Raw genomic sequence first — 18,657 nt, 5'->3', positions numbered from 1 at the left:
ACTTCCCCTGGCACAACTCATGGCCATTTCCTCTTGTCCTCTTGCTTGTTCTTTGGGAGAAGAGACCATCCCACACCTGGCTCCAACCTCCTTCCAGGGCACTGTAGAGAGTGAGGTCTCCCTTCAGCCTCCTCTAGGCTAAAGAACCCCAACTCCCTCAGCCTCAGGGCTGTGCTCTCGACCCTTCACCAGCTTCCATGCCCTCCTTTGGACAAGCTTCCAGCAGCGTCTCCTCAGTTAGGTTTCAAAGCGCACTTGCTGGTGCTGGGCCACACTTGGTGCGTGGCTCCTCGGGCCGTGGGGCACCTCGGTGTGTTTCATTGCCTTTCAAAGCAGCTCTCCTGCCTCCATGCAGAGAGCAACAGCAGAATGTTGTTTTGATTATGAGCCTGTCTGGTCCTCGCTGCAGCAAGTGGAGCTGGGCTATTTGGCAGCCCCGAAGCTCAGTCTAGGAGACAGCTGGGGATGTGCACGTTGCTGCCTTCAGGACCAACTGTGTGAGATAGTGGCTTATGGAAAGTCCAGATCCCTGAATTCCTCCCAGCTCCTGTCCTCAAGTTCCCGTTTCTGCCGCTCCGGACGGTGTGTGCCGTTTGGCTCAGCCAGGCACCACCAGCTCCGTTTGCCACTGCAGGTGAAATGCTGGGGTCTGAAGTCCCCCTGGGTAGAACCAGCCTCTGGAGAGCCATCAGAGCTACTGAAGGGAAGTCACTCTGAATTTTCCTGTTGTCCTCTGTGCCACCTCTTGCTTCTTGAGCTCCTCCAAGAACATGGGGCAGGGCAAGTTCACAGATTCATAGAATGGGACCTCAAAGATCCTCTAGTTCCAAGCCCCCTGCCACAGGCAAGGACACCTCCTGCTAGCCCTGGTTGCTCAAGGCCTCATCCAACCTGGCCTTAAACACCTCCCAGGGAGGGGGCATCAACAGCCTCCCTGGGCAAGCTGTTCCAGTGTCTGAAGTTGTGAAGGGCAAGGAGGTGGCACAGCCAGCTGATGCAGTCAGGCTGCCATAGGGTTTGCTGCTTGAAGGAGCCCTAAGTGGAGTGCTGTGGGTGGGTTTTACATCCTTGTAGTGGTGGTTAGGGTGGGGGCTGTGTTTCTGGTGACTCCACTTCCAGGGGACACAGCTCCTAAGGCTGAGGGGAAGTCAAGCCAGGAAGGACCCAAACAGCAGCAGCATTTCAGTATTTGGCAAGGGCAGCTTTTATCTGGAGGCAGCCTCTCAGTAATGGAGAAGACTAAGAGGGGATCTGATCAATGCTTATTGATATCTAAAGGGCAGGGGGCAAGAGGATAGGACCAGACTCTTGTCAGTGGTGCCCAGTGACAGGACAAGGGGCAACAGGCACAAACTGGAACCCAGGAGGCTCCACCTGAAGAGGAGGGAAAACTTCTTGCTTTTGAGGCTGCTGGAGCAGGCTGCCTAGAGAGGCTGTGGAGTCTTCTCCAGTGGAGAGATAATAAACCTGCCTGGACATGATCCTGTGGGTGACCCTGGGCTAGATGATCTCCAGAGGTCCCTTAGAACCCCTCCATGCTGGGATGCTGTAACTTGCTTCCCGAGTGCCACGTGCTGAGCAGCACCCCGGTGCCTCCTGCTTTCTGGAAGCTTGAGGGGACACTCTCTCTTTCTCCTGTTTCCATGCTGTGTCTTATGGCTTCCCTCAAGTCTCAATTTGCTCCACTTTCCTTACTGGGCTCCAGTGTTTGGCAGTTCCTGTGCAGAGGGAGCACTGCTGGCAGTGCTGCGGCACCACGCCTGGCTCTGCCTTGCGGTGACTTGTTTGCATCGCTGTGCCCTGCAACCAAATGAGCCTTTGAGAGCTCTTAATCCTGTTTGTATGAGGTCATGGTCCCCTTTTGACATTAATTGCAGTGGATCTGGTTAATTAGGCAGCAAAGCATAATTTATTTGAATGGATAAGCTTTTTTTATGGGATTAAACTGGCAGCCACCATCTCCCACCACAACACTGTGCAGCGTTGGGGTTCAACCTGAAAACCACCACTGTCTACACAGGCAGCTTGATAAAAGCCTTTCAAGTCCAAAGTTGGATTGGATGTGGTTGGTTGCACTTGCTGCTGGTCTGATGTGCTGGCTCAGAAGATCCCAGCATGCTGTGGTGTCCAGCCCCTGTGATTAGGGTTGTTCCACTTGCATGGAAGGAAAAGGTGGACAATTGATTGATCAATTTGTGAGTTTCAGGCTTTTCCATGGAGGACTCAAGCGTGGAAACAATGAAATGCACAGGAAGTGACTGGATTGCATTGCTGAATGTGGCCATGGTGGTGTTAGGTCAGTGGTTGGACTGGCTGATCTTAGATGGTCTTTTCCAGCCATGGTTCTGTGCTGTAGTGGATTTTTCCCTCTTTTTTGGCTGTGTTATTTCATGGGTGTTACACTTACAGTGGTCTTACCTTTGCATTGGCTAGGAAGGCTGATGGTGTTCTGAGGTGCATTAAGAAAACTGTGGCCAGCACATTGAGGAAGGTTCTCCTCCTCCTATACTCTGCCCTAGTGAGGCCACATCTGGAGTATTGAGTCCAGTGCAGGGCTCCCCAGTAGCAGAGACAAGAAACTACTGGAGAGAGTCCAGCAGAAGCTACAAAGATGCTGAGGGAACTGAAATACCTCTCTGAGAAAGAAAGGCTGAGAGCCCTGGGGCTGTTTAGCCTGGAGAAGACAGAGAGGGGATCTGATCAATGCTGATCAATAGCTAAAGGGCAAGAGGATGAGGCCAGACTCTTGTCAGTGGTGCCCAGCAACAGGACAAGGGGCGACACGCACAAACTGGAACCCAGGAGGTTCCATCTGAACAGGAGGAAAAGCTTCTCTGCTGTGAGGCTGCTGGATCCCTGGAGCAGGCTGCCCAGAGAGGTTGTGGAGTCTCCTTCTCTGGAGAGATTCTAAACCTGCCTGGACATTGTGATCCTGGGCAAGCTGCTGTGGGTGATGACCCTGCTTTAGCTGAGAGGGGGTTGAATTAGATCATCTCCAGAGGCTCCTTCCAGCCCCCACCATTCTGTGCTTCTGTGACTTGTTTGTCTTTTCATGGTAATGCTGTTTGATTTGGACTACTTGATTCCCTCCTCCTGTTTCCTTCCCTTCTGTCCTTCTCTATCCAGTGAAATGTCATAAAAATTAATCATAGCTGAAGGTCAATTTTAGCATCCAGCTGTAGCAAAGAGGATTTTTCAAGCCCTTGTGCTGGAAGGAAGAGCACAGTTTAGCTTTGTTTTGTTATGGAGCAAGGAGAAGCAGTTGTAAAAGTTTTATCTGAAGGGTTTATAGCGAGGAAAGATTCCCAAATGGTGAAGATTTTTCAAGATTCCCAAAGAAAAGGTCTCCTAGCAAAGGCAGAGTTAAGTGCTCCAGTTCCAGTGTCTGACAGATGTTCTCCTGTAACCTTCTACTGGAGGAATCACCTCAGTGAGTGAATCCAGGCCTGCCTCTTTGCTCCGAGCTGTGGCTTTATGTAGCGGTTCAAGAGATAAAAGGAGAAATGCCAGGGGACTGGAGAGCATCCGAAGTTCAGGTGTTGCAGCTGTGCTCTCAGTGGAAAGCTCCAGAACACCATCTGGTTGTGTCTCTTCTGCTGGTCACTCACTTCTGGCAAGAAGAGGTGGCTCGGCTTCTTTGGTGTGAGGGTGCTGGAGCGCTGGAGCAGGCTGCCCACAGAGGTTGTGGAGTCTCCTTCTCTGGAGAGGTTCTAAACCTGCCTGAATGCCCCCTTGAGCAACCTGCTCTGGGTGGCCCTGCTTTGGCAGGGGGCTGGGACTGGATGATCTTCAGAGGTCTCTCCCAATCCCAACCATGCTATGCTTGTGTGATTTATCACCCTGAGTGTGTCTCTGCTTTGGAGATAGCCTTCAAAACAGAGATGCCTGTTCAAGAAGCTCTCCTCAGCTCTCTCAGATGTTGGGACTTTGGTGCTCCTGTCTCACAGGAAATGTCTGCAAGTTGAAGGCATTGGGTGGAAGGCTTGTAGTGACAGGATGAGGGGCAGTGGCTTCAAACAGGAGAAGAGAAGATTTAGACTGAATGCTAGGAACAAGTTCTGCACCACGAGGGTGGTGGAACACTGGAATAGGTTGCTCAGGGATGTAGTTGAGGCCCCATCCCTGGGGATATGCAAGGTGAGCCTTGATAGAATAGAATAGAATAGACTAGGTTGGAAAAGAACTTTGAGATCATCAAGTCCAACCTCTCACCCAGCACCATCTAAGCAACTAAACCATGGCACCAAGCACCCCATCCACTCTCTTCCTAAACACCTCCAGGGATGGTGACTCCACCACATCCCTGGGCAGCACATTCCCATGGTTAATCTCTCTTTCTATGAAGAACTTCTTCCTAACATCCAGCCTAAACCTCCCCTGGCACAGCTTGAGACTGTGTCCTCTTGTTCTGGTGCTGCTTGCCTGGGAGAAGAGACCAACCCCCACCTGGCTACAGCCTCCCTACAGGGCTCTGGGCAACCTGATCCAGTTGAGGGTGCCCTTGCTACCTGCAGAGGGGGTTTGACTAGATGGCTTATGGAGGTCCCTTCCAGCCCAGCCCATTCTGTGGTTGTGTGGAGAGAAGCACAGTCAGGGGAGAGTGACCCAATGGCATCTTCTGGGAAGCATCTCTTTGTCTCATGGTGGTTCCTGTTGTATTGGTTGTGGAGGCAGGATGAGGTCAGTGGTTTTGTCATGCAGAAGAGGACATGCCAGGTAGTCTGCAAAACATTTTCACACACAGTGGAAAGAAACTTCCTCCAAAGGAGGAGCCCCAAGGGTGGTTGAAGGCAAACCTTTGCAGGCTGGAGGGAACCCAGGTCTTTCTGTCCACAGGAGGTGCTCCAAGTGGAGCAGCAGAGCCCTGAAGCTCTTTGCTGAGGCAGCAGCTGATTTCAGGAGATATTTTGTTTTAAGCAGCATTATTCTGCTGTTGACTTCATGCTGTCCTGGTGGTACTGGAGAAGATCCAGGTCAGGAGAAAGCATGAGGAAAGGTCCAGATGGAGAAAGAGGCAAAAGCAAACAACATGGCTAACAGTGAGTCCCTTCAGCTTAGAGGGTTTCCCCCTGCAGCAAGCCTGCTCAGTGCTTTTTATCTGTGCACAACTGCTTTGATAAAGCTCAGTGAAGAGAAGAATTGCTGTTGGTATGCAGGAGAAGAAACCATGTCCCCCATATGGAGGGGGACATAGCCCAGCTGGCTGAAAATGGGGCTGAAACAGGCTATGAAGACTGATTAAAATGTGCAAACCTGAGAATCCATGCTGCTAGGCAGCAGATCTCTGTCTGGAGCTGGTTCACAGCTAAACCTGATCTCAGGAGACAAAAGGAACTGATTTAAGTTCCTCACCTTGCCCTGACATTGATACTTTCCAACAGTTTAAGTGGTGTGCTCCCAGCAAAATCCTGCAGCTCTGCTCTGCCCCAGCTGGGAAGCCTGCAGCAGGAATCTCTTCCTACCATTAAACACTTTCCTGCAGGTGTCTTCATAGGTGGTGTTCAGCTTGGCCTTGACCTCACTCTACCTCACATCTGGGTTGTGTTTTGTAGCTTCCTCTTTACAGGTGTAAGGGGTGGGAAAGCTCAGCCCGTGCTGTGTGCCGCGCTCCGGGCATGCCCTGCTGAGGGGGTGTCTGCCTGCAGTGGTGGCAGCACGGACCCATAGGATGCTTTGGGTTGGAAGGGGCCTCCAAAGGTCATCTAGTCCAACTCCCACTGCAGTCAGCAGGGACATCCTCAACTAGATCAGGTTGCCCAGAGCCCTGTTGAGCCTCACCTTGAATACCTCTAGGGATAGGGCCCCAGCCACCTCGCTGAGCAACCTGTTCCAGCGTTCCACTACGCTCATGACAAAGAACTTGTTCCTAACGTCCAGTTTGTGGATGTGGTGCTGAGGGCCATGGTTCAGTGGTGGCCTGGCCGTGCTGGATTAAGAGTTGGACCTGATGATCTCAGAGGTCTCTTCCAACCAAACTGATTCTGTGATTCCCTGATGAGTTCCCTGTGTTCCTCGCTTTGTAGTGAGGCTTGAACCGATAAGTGGGTGTCACATTTAGTGCTCTGTGCTGAAAACTGCAGTGGCTTTCCTGGGTGATGAAGCTAAAATACCAATAAAAGCTTAGGAAAATATGCTCCCTCCTCTTTTATTGTTCTCTAATGGAGTTCTGTTACCACAGTGCCTAGAAGACCCTGGAGGGTGGCTCACACTGGCCTTCTGAAAATGAGAATTGCGCAGTCCTCTGTGGAAAGGCTTCTCAAGCCAGGGGCAGAAATGCTCAGCAGATTGAAAGCATCTCCAGCCTGCTGCTTTAAAAGCAGTGGGGGCCTGTTAAGGGCTGTAGGTTTGCTGAGGTGGGCATTTTTCTCTACTGGACACAGCTAGTGCAGTGCCCCTGGTCCATGGCATTGCCTGGGCCACCTTCTTTGGATGTTAGGAGCAAGTTCTGCACCAGGAGGGTGGTGGAGCACTTGGAACAGGTTGCCCAGGGACATGGATGGGGCCCTGCCCTTGAGTATTTAAGGTGATGCTCAACAGGGCTCTGGGCAGCCTGCTCTAGTAGAGGATGTCCCTGCTGACTGCAGGGGGAGTTGGACTGGATGAGCTTTGGAGGTCCCTTCCAAGCCAAAGCATCCTATGGCTCTGTGTTGCCACCATTCTGTGATTTTTCTGTGAGACCAAGGTAATTTCTGGTTTCTAATGGCTGTCATTTGTTCTGAAGCTCCTCATGAGTCCTGGGATGGAGCTGGCTCTGCTGTTACAGCTTCTGCCTAGAGGCATTGCTCAGTCCCTCCATCAACCCTAACTTCCACTTGGCTTTGGATAAGCTGCTGGTGCTTTTATTCCCTAGATGATAGAATTGCTTTGCCTCGTAGCTTTGGGTGGAAAAAGCTGTTGAAGATCACAGTTGGGTCTAACAGCCTCTGTGAGGATCCTGGGGAGAAGATCAGGGTGAGGGGGCTTGTCCTGGGCTTGGTATCAACTGAAAGCTGATGGTGGCTGCCTTTGGGACCTTGGACTTGAGGGTGAGCAGCTGGTGAGAGCGAGGGCATGGGGAGGGGGTATGACAGGGAGTGATGAGAGAGGTGAAGCAATAGGGATGAGAGGAGTTCAGGGCAGTCTTGAAGGAGAGGAAACTTGAGCTTTCTCACAAGATAAAAGCTGGTGGAGGGAGGGGTTTGCAGAGGATGGTGTGTAACCCCCTCCAGACCCTGGAGTGGATGCATGCAGCTGAGCTGGGCTGAAAACACCAGAGTTTGGGCAACAAGATGGGTGATAAGATTTCTAGGACAGAGGAAGTGTCCTCTCTCCTCTCTCCATGACCACATTCTGGCCAGTGGTAGAAGAGTTGTGTGTTGAGGAGGGTGCCTTGTCTTGCGGCTTGGCATCTGTAAATCCCCATCGTGGTGTGATGGGAACTGTTTGCTGTTGGATTTTTATGAGGCAAAAGCAATGATGACAAAAGCAAGACCTATAAAACGTGTTGAATGAGTTTGGGGCTTTTTTTTTTCCCCCTTCATAAAGCCAAGCTGTTCCCCAAGCTGCTTTTTTAGCCTGTTGAAAATCATCTGCTCCTTTTTGGTGGTGGTGTTTTCGCACCACGTGTGACCAGAGGCAGATTCCTGGTGGAGGACAATGGGGCTGATGTTCAAGTAGCTGCTGCTCTGAACTGTAACCTCTGAGGGCTGAACCTTCAGAGCACCAGGAAAACAGCAGCACTGCCTGCAAAGAATGTCTCCGTGGAGATTAGTCCTGCTCTTGATCTTCCAAGTGCTCTCAGAATGGTAGGGGTTGGAAGGGTCCTCCAGAGCTCATCCAGTCCAACCCCCAGCCAAAGCAGGGCCACCTGGGGCAGGTCACACAGGAGCACATCAAGGTGGGGTTTGAAACTACAGAGGCAGCCTGCCCCAGGGCTCTGTCATTCTATTGCCATAAGAAGTGTCTCCTGATACTGAGGTGGAACCTCAGGGGAGACCTTACTGCTCTCCACAACTCCCTGAAGGGAGGTTGTAGCCAGGTGGGGGTTGGTCTCTTCTCCCAGGCAGCCAGCACCAGAACAAGAGGACATAGTCTCAAGCTGTGCCAGGGGAGGTTTAGGCTGGAGGTGAGGAGAAAGTTCTTCACAGAAGGAAAGATCGGCCATTGGAATGTGCTGCCCAGGGAGTCACCGTCCCTGGAGGTGTTCAAGAGGGGATTGGATGTGGCACTTGGAGCCATGGTTTAGTTAGTCATGAGGTGTTGGGTGATAAGTTGGACTTGATGATCTCTGAGGTCTTTTCCAACCTTACTGATTCTATGATTCCTGTGTTCTAGCCTGTACCAGTTGTTCCTTGTCCTGTTACTGGGCACCACTGAAAAGAGCCTGGCACCTGACGTGGGGAAAAACTTCTTTGCTGTGAGATTGCCAGAGCCCTGACCCAGGCTGCCCAGAGAGGTTATGGACTCCCTTCTGGAGAGATGCCAAACCCACCTGGACACATGATCCTGGGCAGCCTGCTGTGGGTGACCCTGCTCCAGCAGGGAGGTTGGACTGGATAATCTCCAGAGGTCCTTTCCAGCCCCTTCCATGCTGGTTTCCTGTGTCGTGTGCACAGCCACATCTCTTTATTCCCACTTCTGCAGTGTGTGGAGGCTCCATCCTTCCAGAGCAGCTGAGTTTCTGCACCATTGCAGGCTGTGTGGATCTGGTGGCTCCCTCTGTGCTCCCTTGACATCCCAGAGCGGTTTTCTCCTGCACTTTCAGGGCGAGTTCTGCCTGCAGCTGCAGAGAGGAGCTTTGTGTGCCTGCCTTTGTGTGTTATTTTGCTGGGAGCAAGCAAGGTAGAATGGATTGGCTCTGGCCAGCCCTGCTGCTGCTATTGTTTCAGGAGTTATTTTCAGCTGTGGCTTCCCCTGGGATTTGTCCTCTTGTGGTGTTTGACCTTTTTGCATCCTAGAGCGATTCTCTTGACGAGGAAAAGTCGGGATGGGTTTACGTGGTGTTTCTAAAATTAAGGTGATTTGAAGGCTTTAGGGTGAGGGGAGGAGGGAAACAGGGCTTGCTCCAAGCTTTTCTGCCCCCCTTGCCTACTCTTCAGAGAAAACAGGGCTTGATTTGTGGTGCTGGCTGGGCCTCCTCACAAATAGAATCATAGAATCGACCAGGTTGGAAGAGACCTCCCAGATCATCCAGTCCAAGCTATCACCCAGCCCTAGCCAGTCAATCAGACCATGGCACTGAGTGCCTCCTCCAGGCTGTTCTTGAAGACCTCCCTGAGCAGCCCATTCCAATGGCCACTCTCTCTCTGTAAAGAACTTCTTCCTAACATCCAGCCTGAACCTCCCCTGGCACAGCTTGAGGCTGTGTCCTCTTGTTCTGGTGCTGCTTGCCTGGGAGAAGAGACCAACCCCCACCTGGCTACAACCTCCCTTCAGGCAGTTGTAGAGAGCAATAAGGTCTTCCCTGAGCCTCCTCTTCTGCAGGCTAAGCAACCCCAGCTCCCTCAGCCTCTCCTCACAGGGCTGTGCTCCAGAGCCCTCCCCAGCTTTGTTGCCCTTCTCTGGACACCTTCCAGCAACTCAACCTCTCTCTTGAACTGAGGAGCCCAGAACTGGACACAGGACTCAAGGTGTGGCCTGACCAGTGCTGAGTACAGGGGAAGAATAACCTCTTCTGCCCTGCAGGTGCAGGGGCTGAGAGAATCCATTCTCCATGGATTTGAGGATGAGGAGTTTCAGTCAAACTGCACCAGAACAGTGATGTATTTTAGACCTCCCTAGAAGGCCTGGGGTGCCACAGTCCAAAATATTCCAGTGTGGTTTGAAAATGCTGGGAAGAGAATGGCCACAGTGGGTTGACCAAGATCCCTGCCCACCCCCCATCCTGTGCTCCCCATGTAAGCAGGGAGCCCTCTGAAGCCACCCTGGGTGCTCTGGCTGGTTTTCAGGCATGTGGAGTGTTGCTTCCAGAGGTTTTCCTGTTGAAAAGCTGTGCTAGTGTCCAGCCAGCAGCATTTCACTGAAGGTTATTTCTCCTTCTGCATCTGTCTGGGTGTCTGCATCTTATTTGCTAGATGGGTGGCAAACATCTGCTCGTTCTGCTTTCCCTCCTCGTGACCACAGCAAATAACAGGGAGTAGGGGAGGTTAACAGCAACATGGACCCTGTTGTGTCCAGACCATAAGCTGCAGAGTCCAAGAGCTGCAAGTGAATCTGTTAATCATAGCTCAGGGCTTGGTGAATGGAAAAAGAGTAACTTGCTCTTCTGACCAGCACAGCTGTGCAAGTCCTCAGTCCCCAGACAGACAGCTCAGCTCTTCATGGGCTGACCCTATGGCCGAGCACCCCCCAAACCTCCCCCACAGCTGTGGCCCCTGGAACAAGGGAGCCCTTGAGTCATCCAAGAGAAATTTGGCCTTCATTGACATGGGAGCCAGCAATGTGCCCTCATGGCAAAGAAGGATGGTGGTCTCCTGGGGGGCATTAAGAAAAGTGTGGCCAGCAGGTCAAGGGCAGTTCTCCTACCCCTCTGCTCTGCCCTAGTGAGGGCACTTCTGGTGTACTGGGTCCAGTTCTGGGCTCCCCAGTTCAAGTGGGACTGGGAACTATTGGAGAAAGTCCCACAGAAGCTACAAAGATGCTGAGGGGCCTGAAGCATCTCTCTGAGGAGGAAAGGCTGAGAGACCTGGGGCTGTTGAACCTGGAGAAAAGGGCATCTTCTCAATGCTGATCCATAGCTAAAGGGCAGGGGGCAAGAGAATGGGGCCAGACTCTTGTCAGTGGTGCCCAGCAACAGGGCAAGGGGCAATGTGCACAAACTGGAACCCAGGAGGTTCCATCTGAACAGGAGGAGAAGCTTCTCTGCTGTGAGGCTGCTGGATCCCTGGAGCAGGCTGCCCAGAGAGGTTGTGGAGTCTCCTTCTCTGGAGAGATTCCCAGCCCACCTGGATGTTGCAATGCTGGGCAGCCTGCAGATTAGATGATCCCCAGAGGTGCCTTCCAACCCCACCATGCTAGGACTCTGTGGTTTAGTGCTGGCTTGGCTGTACTGGGCTTTTGGTTGGACTTATGGTGTTAAAGATCTTTTTGCAGCTAAAACAGTTCTAAGAGTGTGTGCATTGGGGCAGGAGACCAGCAGGTGGGTGAGGGAAGGGGAGAGCCCTGGGGCGTGCCAAAGGCAAAAAGAGGTCTTTGGTGATGGTCACTTTTGATAGGGACTTTTATGGCCCCTACCTTGAAGAGCCACTCTCTTAACTGGCAATTCACAGCACTTCATTCTCCTCTGCTATTTCAAAGTTGCTTTTGATGTCACAGGTTTTGTTCTCCGGACAATGAGGCACTTGATACCTTGTGGTGCTGCTTTTCCGAGGCCTTTTGGGTCTCCTTTTAGGCTGTGTTTGCCTTGTGTGTCTGTTTCCCACTTAAATAACTGCGGTGGGGATTCATCAGCAGACAGCAGAGCCCATCCTGGTCAGAGCAGCCCTGGCTGGAGGCCGGGGAACAAGGTGCTTGGCTCCTGATTAATCTCTCGTGAAATTGCTGGGTTTAGGAGCTTGGAAATAGGTGGGGGGAAAGCTTTTGGTGGTGAGCTGCCCTGCCCTGGGCTAGCCAGGAGGGCTGCTGAAATTTCTAAGCTGAAAGTGCCGTTTCAGGGCAGGGAAATTGGTTTAACAACTAACTGCCAAAGAGCTTTTAATGCAGCAAAAAAAAGAAAGGTATCATGAACCAGAGGTCGCTGCATAAATTTTTCTGCCTCCTGGCACGAGTCCTGTCCTAAAGATGCTCTAGGTTTAAAGTGTTAATTTCTGTGGTGTTACTGAATTGGGTTTAAAGGTCCCTGAAGACCTTTGAATCTCAGTAGCTAATGAGGCTTGCAGGAGGGAGCTTGAGAGAGGAAGAACTTACTGGCAGTGAGTAATGGTGGTGAAAGAGCTCCAGGATTGAGCAAGTCTTGTAGAGGATTAGAAACGATCGCTTTGGAGTTCAGGGCTTTTCTTTCCAGCTATAGATCTCCCCTGATGCCTCCTGCCTCCCTCTCCCTGCAGCCTTTCATGTCCCAGCAGATGCTGTTCCCTGGCCAAACCCTTCATGTTGAGTGTTCCAAAGCCCTCGACGGCTTCCCAGGGCACCAGCTCCTCAAAGTGCCTCTTGGGATCGCCTGCACATCTCGCGTCTCTCTCGGCTCTCCTCCTTGGCTCAGCTATCCCTGATGGAGAGGGTTTGGTGTTCAGGCTAAGCCACCCTTGCCAAAGATACTTAACCTTGTCCTCTTTCTTCCAGCTGGCCTTGCTGAACTTCTTCCACCCTGAAGATAAGCTGCACGCTGGAGAAGAAGGCCGCAGGGTCCGTCGCAATAAGAGGAGTAAAGGCAGCGAAGGGCCGGAGGGTGAGTCCTGCCTGTCCCTGGCTGCCGTGCCCCGGGCAGCAAGCTGAGGCCAGCCTGAGGAACTTCATTTCCAGTGCTCTCTTTCCACAATTGTCCAGCTACCCTGGGACATGAGAGCTGCCTCCTCAAAGAGCTCCCCTGCTTTTCTACTGCAGCAGAGCACAGCTCCATTTCATATGGAGAGGGGAATGATCAGGGGGTTGGAGCAGCTCTGCTACAAGGACAGGCTGAGGGAGCTGGGGTTGTTCAGCCTGGAGAAGAGCAGGCTCCAGGGAGACCTAGTAGCAGCTTTCCAGTGCCTGAAGGGGACTACAGGAAGGATGGAGAGAGACTGTTTGCGAGGGCCTGCAGCAGCAGTTTGAGGGGCAATGGTTTGAAATGAGAGAAGAGGAGATTTAAATTGGATGTTAGGAACAAACTCTGCACCATGGGGATGGTGAAACACTGCAACAGGTTGCCCAGGGAGGCAGTTGAGGCCCCATCCTGGAGCTATTCAAGGTGAGGCTTAGCAGGGCTCTGGGCAGCCTGATCTAGTTGAGGATGCCCCTGCTGACTGCAGAGGAGGTTGGACTGGATGACCTTGGTAGGTCCCTTTCAACCCAGACCTTTCTATGATTCTCTGACTGGATGCCAGAGAAAGTAGGGAAGGAAGCAGTGGGGCAGTGGTCTGTGCGTGGCTTGATGCCTGCTAAGCCCAAGTTGGGACTCAGGCTGTCGTTCATTTTCCTCTCTAGCTCTGTGAGTTTCCCATCTCCCCTGAAGCCTGCTGCAGTTTCACAGTGGAAAAACGTTTCCCTGTGGCTCTGCTCCAAGACAGAGCTTCATGAAGCTCCCCAGATTCCTCCTCCCTGAAACGCTGACAAGTGTGATGCATTTGGTACAGACTCCCTGAGTGGTTCCAGCTAAATGGGGGCCATCATCTTCAGAGCCTGTGCTGCTCTGAAGCTCAGATGGCTCAGGCAGGATCTGAGTCCTTTTGCACCGACTCCTGGCAGTGTGTTCCAGTGCCTCCACAAGGCACTTGTGTAAGTAGCAAGTTTCCACTGTGCGCAGGGTGTAAGCGGAGTGCTGCAGGCAGATGTTGGAGGAATTAGCCTGGGCTGTTGGGCTGCTGAAGAGCTGCCTTTCCACTGCCAGATGTGCAGAGAATAGCTGCATGGGGAGACCTTGCTGTGGCCTGCCAGTACTTAAAGGGGCCTAGAAGAAAGATGGGGACAGGCTTGTTAGCAGGGCCTGATGTGACAGGACAAGGGGTGATGGGCTTGAACTACAGAAGGAGATTCAGAGGACATAGAAGGAAGAAAAAATTGACACTTGAGAGTGGTGAGACACTGTCCCAGGTTAGCCAGAGTGGTAGTAAATGCCTCATCCCTGAAAACACTCCAGGTCAGGTTAGACAGGGCTCTGAGCAGCCTGGCCTGGTTGATGATGTCCATGCTGAATGTAGGGGTGTTGGACTAGTTGGCCTTTAAAGATCCCTTCTAACTCAAACCATTCTGTGGTTCTGTATGAGGAGTGGATGCTGAAAGCTGATGAACTACCAAGAGCTTTTTCCTCAGCCTTGTGAAAAGCATGTTGTGCTTTGTAACTTTTCCTTACTGCCAAAATTTCCTTCATGTTCCTGGAAGGCTTCAGAGCTGAGTGCCTCCAGCAACACAGCACACATCCCCTGGTTGGTTGTCCTTCTGCAAGTGAGGGGATTTGACCCCACAAGGTGATGGGCATGAGGTCAGCAGGTCGTGTTCCTGGTGACACTAACAGGGCAGGCTGTGTTGGCCAGCAGTTACTTAGTGCTTGGCCATCTCCACTTTATTGGGCAGAGCAGAGTAAACTGTCAGGGGCAGGGCCTGACCTTGTAACAACCCTGAAAACCCATAAATAAACAGAGCAGCTTTCTGGTGTCACTTCGTGCTGTTTGGTTTAGAGCTACGTGAAGGAATCTCACTTTTTAGAGAGGGACAATGAATGATGAAAGAGAGAAAGGGGGAAAAAAAAGAGAAACAAAGAAGAAAGTCAAACCCAACAAATGAAATCCTGCTCCTGATCAAACCTCGGTACCGGTAACACCGGCGTCTTCATCGGCTCTGCAAAACGGGGAGCCGATCCAATCTTTGATCTCCAAAGTGCCTCCCAGGAGATAAAAGTGGATGGACTATAAATTCCCAGAAGGAAGAAGATGTGCTTTCCACTTGGGGCCTCGCTAATATTTGTCTGGAATTAATTTGATGAACTTTCAAGTCCTTTCGCACGTGCGGCGAAAGACCAAAGCGATCCGAGCGTGGAAGGCCCTGGTCCCCCTTCCACGGAGTCCTGCTTGCTTTGGTACCCACAGCAGCCTGGGCTTTGATGATTTATGTAGCAGAGAGAACACAGTTCCCTTCTTAGGAGGGTTTTTGTAGAGGAAAATTCACTTTCAGGTCTTCTGCCAAAAAAGGTGGATTTGAGACAGGTCGGAATCGGCCCTGTGGAGTTAGGAGATGGTGATGGCCGTGGCTGCGGCCGGAGCTCTGGGCAACCTGATCTGGCCGAGGATGCCTCTGCGTACTGCAGAGTGGGTTGGACTAGCTGACCTTTGGAGGTCACTTCCAAGCCAGACCATTCTGTGATTCTGTGAATTTGGGAGGTCATGGGCAGGGAAGCCTTTGTTGCCTCTTTGTTGCCTCTCTGTTGCTTGCTGAAAAAGCCCCAGAAAAGTCGTGTGCACTGACGCAGAGCTGCCGCTTGGATCCTGCCCTTCTGACCATGGCTCCAGTGTTTCAAGGGCTCCTCCTTTGAGGATTCCAGCTTCCTCCTAGCCCCTTGTCATGTTTTATGGTTGTGCTTGCTTAATGTTTGCTGGTGCCCTTCCATCCACAGTGCCCTGGAACCAATTAAACAAGCCGAGGTCGTGTCCCAGGCTGAGGTGCTTGCCCAGCTCCGTGCTCTGCTCGCTGGCTCTCCTGCCTTGCTCTGGCATGGTCACCCTGCCCTAGGCAGATGGCTTTAATGGGCAGCTGAGGAGCACAGATCATCTTTCAAGGCAACTTCCTGCCCATGCCACCAAACCCAACATTTACACAGCTTTAAAAATCAGAGTTATTCCCTTTACAGCCCCACTTTACAATGTGCTTCCCGCTCTGCCTTCCCAACTCCACCTGCCACAGAATTCCCTTTCAGTTCACCATAATCTGACCCTCTCTCCAGTATCTTTTATTTGTCTTCCCCCCTTCTCCCCAGCCCCCTTTCCCCTTTCCTCTTTGTCCTGGTGTGTTTGTGCTGCTGTGGAACCTCTCTTGCTCCCAGATTAACAAATCATTCCGGAGCTGGTAATGAGCAACAGTTGTGCTAAGAGGAACCATCCCCGATGTTAAATTAGTCCACTTTTAAATAAACTGTGTACAAAAATGTTGGATCTCTATTCCCAGAGCCCCAGTGGGGAAAAAAAATAAATAAATATGCTGCTGGCTCTTTGCTGACAAAGCCAAGAGATGGGAGTAGCATGCTCCTAAGTGCAGAGGTAATTCCGTGGGCTTGAGTTTCTAAATGATGATGGAGATGCCGATAGGACTTGTTAGAAAACATTGCTGGGGGGGGTGGGGGAAGCCCCACCCCAGTTTCTTTTCCTCCTGCTTTCATCTCTGTTCTCAGTTAGCTCCCTGCTGGGCTGCTTTCCTGGTTTGTTTGGGTTTCTTTGCATTTTGGTTTGGGGTTGGGTTTTTGTTTTGCTTTGGTTTGCTTTTCTCCTTCCCAAGATGTTTTCATCCTGAGCTCGGTGAGAAACACCAGCAGTCCTTCCCCATTCTTTGACTGGGAGCAGGGCAGCTGGAAGAGGCTGAGCAGATGGCTGGCCTTCAGCTGACAACAGTTTGGTTCCTACTCCTTTGGCAGTCCTGGCTGCCAAGGGAAGGCCTTGAGGAGAAGGCAGAGGTTTGAGTGCTGCAAAGGGCTTTAGCTGAAATGAAACTCGGGGAGAGCAGAAGCGTGTCTTGATCCCCCACACTTCTACCTAGAGCTTTGGAAGTGATTTGCCAGCTAGGTGGATCCAGTGTTTCTCCCTGTTGGTGGTGTTCCTTGGTGGGTTTAAGATGGCTCTAGGGTGATTTTAGAGTCACAGTATGGAAGGGACATTTAGAAGTTGTTAGGCCAGCCCTCCCTACAGTCAGCAGGGGCATCTTCAACCAGATCGAGTTGCTCAAAGCCCCCTCCAACCTGATGTGGAATGTTTCCAGGGATGGAGCATCTGCCACTTCTGGGCAATCTGGGACAGTCTCTCACCACCTGCAGAGTAATAAATTCCCTCCCCATATTCAGTCTAAATCTCCTGCTTTTAGTTCAAAACCGTCACCCCTTGTTCTGTCACGTCAGGCCCTGCTAAAGAGTCTGTTCCCAGCTTTCTTCCAGGCTTCTTCAAGTACTGAAAGGCCACCACAAGGTCTCCCTGGAGCCTTCTCTTCTGCAGGCTGAACAACCCCAACTCTCTCATCTGTCCTTACAGCAGAGGGGTTCCAGCCCTCACATCATTTCTGTGGTCTCCTCTGGCCGTGCTCCAACAGCTCCACGTCTCTGCTGTGCAGAGGAGCTGGACCCAGTACTGCAGGTGGGGTCTCAGCAGAGAGGGGCAGAATCCCCTCCCTTGACCTGCTGCCCACACTGCTGGGGATGCAGCCCAGGAGAGGGCTGGCTTCTGGGCTGGGAGTGCACATTGCCAGCTCACGTCCAGCTTTTCACTCACCGGCATCCCCAAGGCCTTCTCCACAGGGCAGCTCTCAGTAACAGTTCTAGGAAGGTTTTGGGATGGTTTAGCAGGTGGCAGATGGTTCCTGACTCCCCCTCTTGCCCCAAGGCAGCCCTTGGTCCCACAGGTGCTGCCTTGGCCATTCCCCCCCACTCCTGCTGCAACAGGGCCTCTTTTTTGTCTCTCTCTTCTCTTTCTTTAATATTATTATTACATCCAGATTACAATAGCAACTTTTCCTGCCTGCTTCCTCTCCTTTGGAAAGGGCAGGTTCATCCCTCTGCCTCCAGAACAATGGGTGCCTTTGTGTCAGCCCTGCACAAGTCCCCAAAGGCCAGGCATTCCCAGAAACACAGATGGATGCGGGGCGATAGAGCCTTATTGTGCTCCGCAACCATGGTGATGAGCACTGGGGAAATACAGAGCGTTTCCTGGAGGCTGGAGCACGGCAGGCAGGCCCACAGGACAGCCTCACCACAAAGGGCTTGCGCTCACGGATTGCCTCCAGGATTTCTCCGTGGTTTTCCCTCCAAATGGGAGGAGGGAAACTGGATTGAGGGGAATTAAGTTCAGAGGAGGTTTAGGATGGCCAGGCTGGAGAGGTGAGCCCGTGACGACCTCAGGAGGTGCAACAAGACCAACTGCAAGGTCCTGCAGCTGAGCTGGGGCAATCCCAGGTACTGATATAGGCTGGGCAGGGACTGGCTTGAGAGCAGCCCTGAAGAAAAGGACCTGGGGGTGCTGGTGGAGGAGAAGCTCAGCAGGAGCCAGCAGTGAGCACTTGCAGCCCGGAGAGCCAATCCCATCCTGGGCTGCAGCAAGAGAAGCAGAGCCAGCAGGGCGAGGGAGGGGATTCTCCCTCTCTACTCAGCTCTGCTGAGACCCCACCTGGAGCTCTGTGTCCAGTTCTGGAGCCTCTATTACAAGAAGGATCTGGAGGTGCTGGAAGGTGTCCAGAGAAGGTTCACCAGGATGAGCAGAGGGCTGGAGCTGCTCTGCTCTGAGGACAGACTGAGGGAGTTGGAGCTGCTCAGTCTGGAGAAGAGAAGGCTCCCAGGAGACCTAATTGTGGCCTTCCAGTATCTGAAGGGGGCTACAGGAAAGCTGGGGAGGGACCTTTTAGGGTGTCAGGGAGTGGTAGGGCTGGGGGGATGGAGCAAAACTAGAAATGGGTAGATTCAGATTGGATGTCAGGAAGAAGTTGTTCCCTATGAGGGTGGTGAGAGCCTGGCACAGGTTGCCCAGGGAGGTGGTGGAAGCCTCCTGCCTGGAGGTGTTTGCAGCCAGGCTGGATGTGGCTGTGGGCAACCTGCTGTAGTGTGAGGTGTCCCTGCCCATGGCAGGGAGGTTGGAACTGACTGAGCCTTGAGGTCCCTTCCAGCCCTGACAATTCTGTGATTCCACAATCAGGACAATACCTTACCTGATAGCTTCTTACCTGAAGGCACTGTCAAACCCTGGAACAGGCTGCCCAGGGAAGTGATGGAGTCACCATTCCTGGAGGGGTTTAAAAGCCAAGGAGATGTGGAGCTGAGGGACATGGTGACCTGGCAGTGCTGTTTAATGGCCGGGCTAGATG

General features: G+C 52.3%; 1 protein-coding gene across 2 annotated transcripts in view; it reads left to right on the top strand.

Annotated features, from left to right (window-relative positions):
• EDA (ectodysplasin A) overlaps positions 1-18,657 on the top strand; it is an 88,790-nt gene that overhangs the window by 41,215 nt on the left and 28,918 nt on the right. For both annotated transcript variants that reach the window (XM_054169723.1, XM_054169722.1), the window contains exon 2: positions 12,259-12,364. In XM_054169723.1, the coding sequence (XP_054025698.1) occupies positions 12,259-12,364 (106 nt within the window). The remainder of the gene's footprint in view (positions 1-12,258; positions 12,365-18,657) is intronic.

This window comes from Dryobates pubescens, chromosome 18, assembly GCF_014839835.1.
Source record: "Dryobates pubescens isolate bDryPub1 chromosome 18, bDryPub1.pri, whole genome shotgun sequence".
NCBI classification, from domain to species: domain Eukaryota; kingdom Metazoa; phylum Chordata; class Aves; order Piciformes; family Picidae; genus Dryobates; species Dryobates pubescens.
The sequence above is the reverse complement of the archived record's forward strand: the minus strand, read 5'-3'. Positions and strand labels throughout refer to the sequence as shown.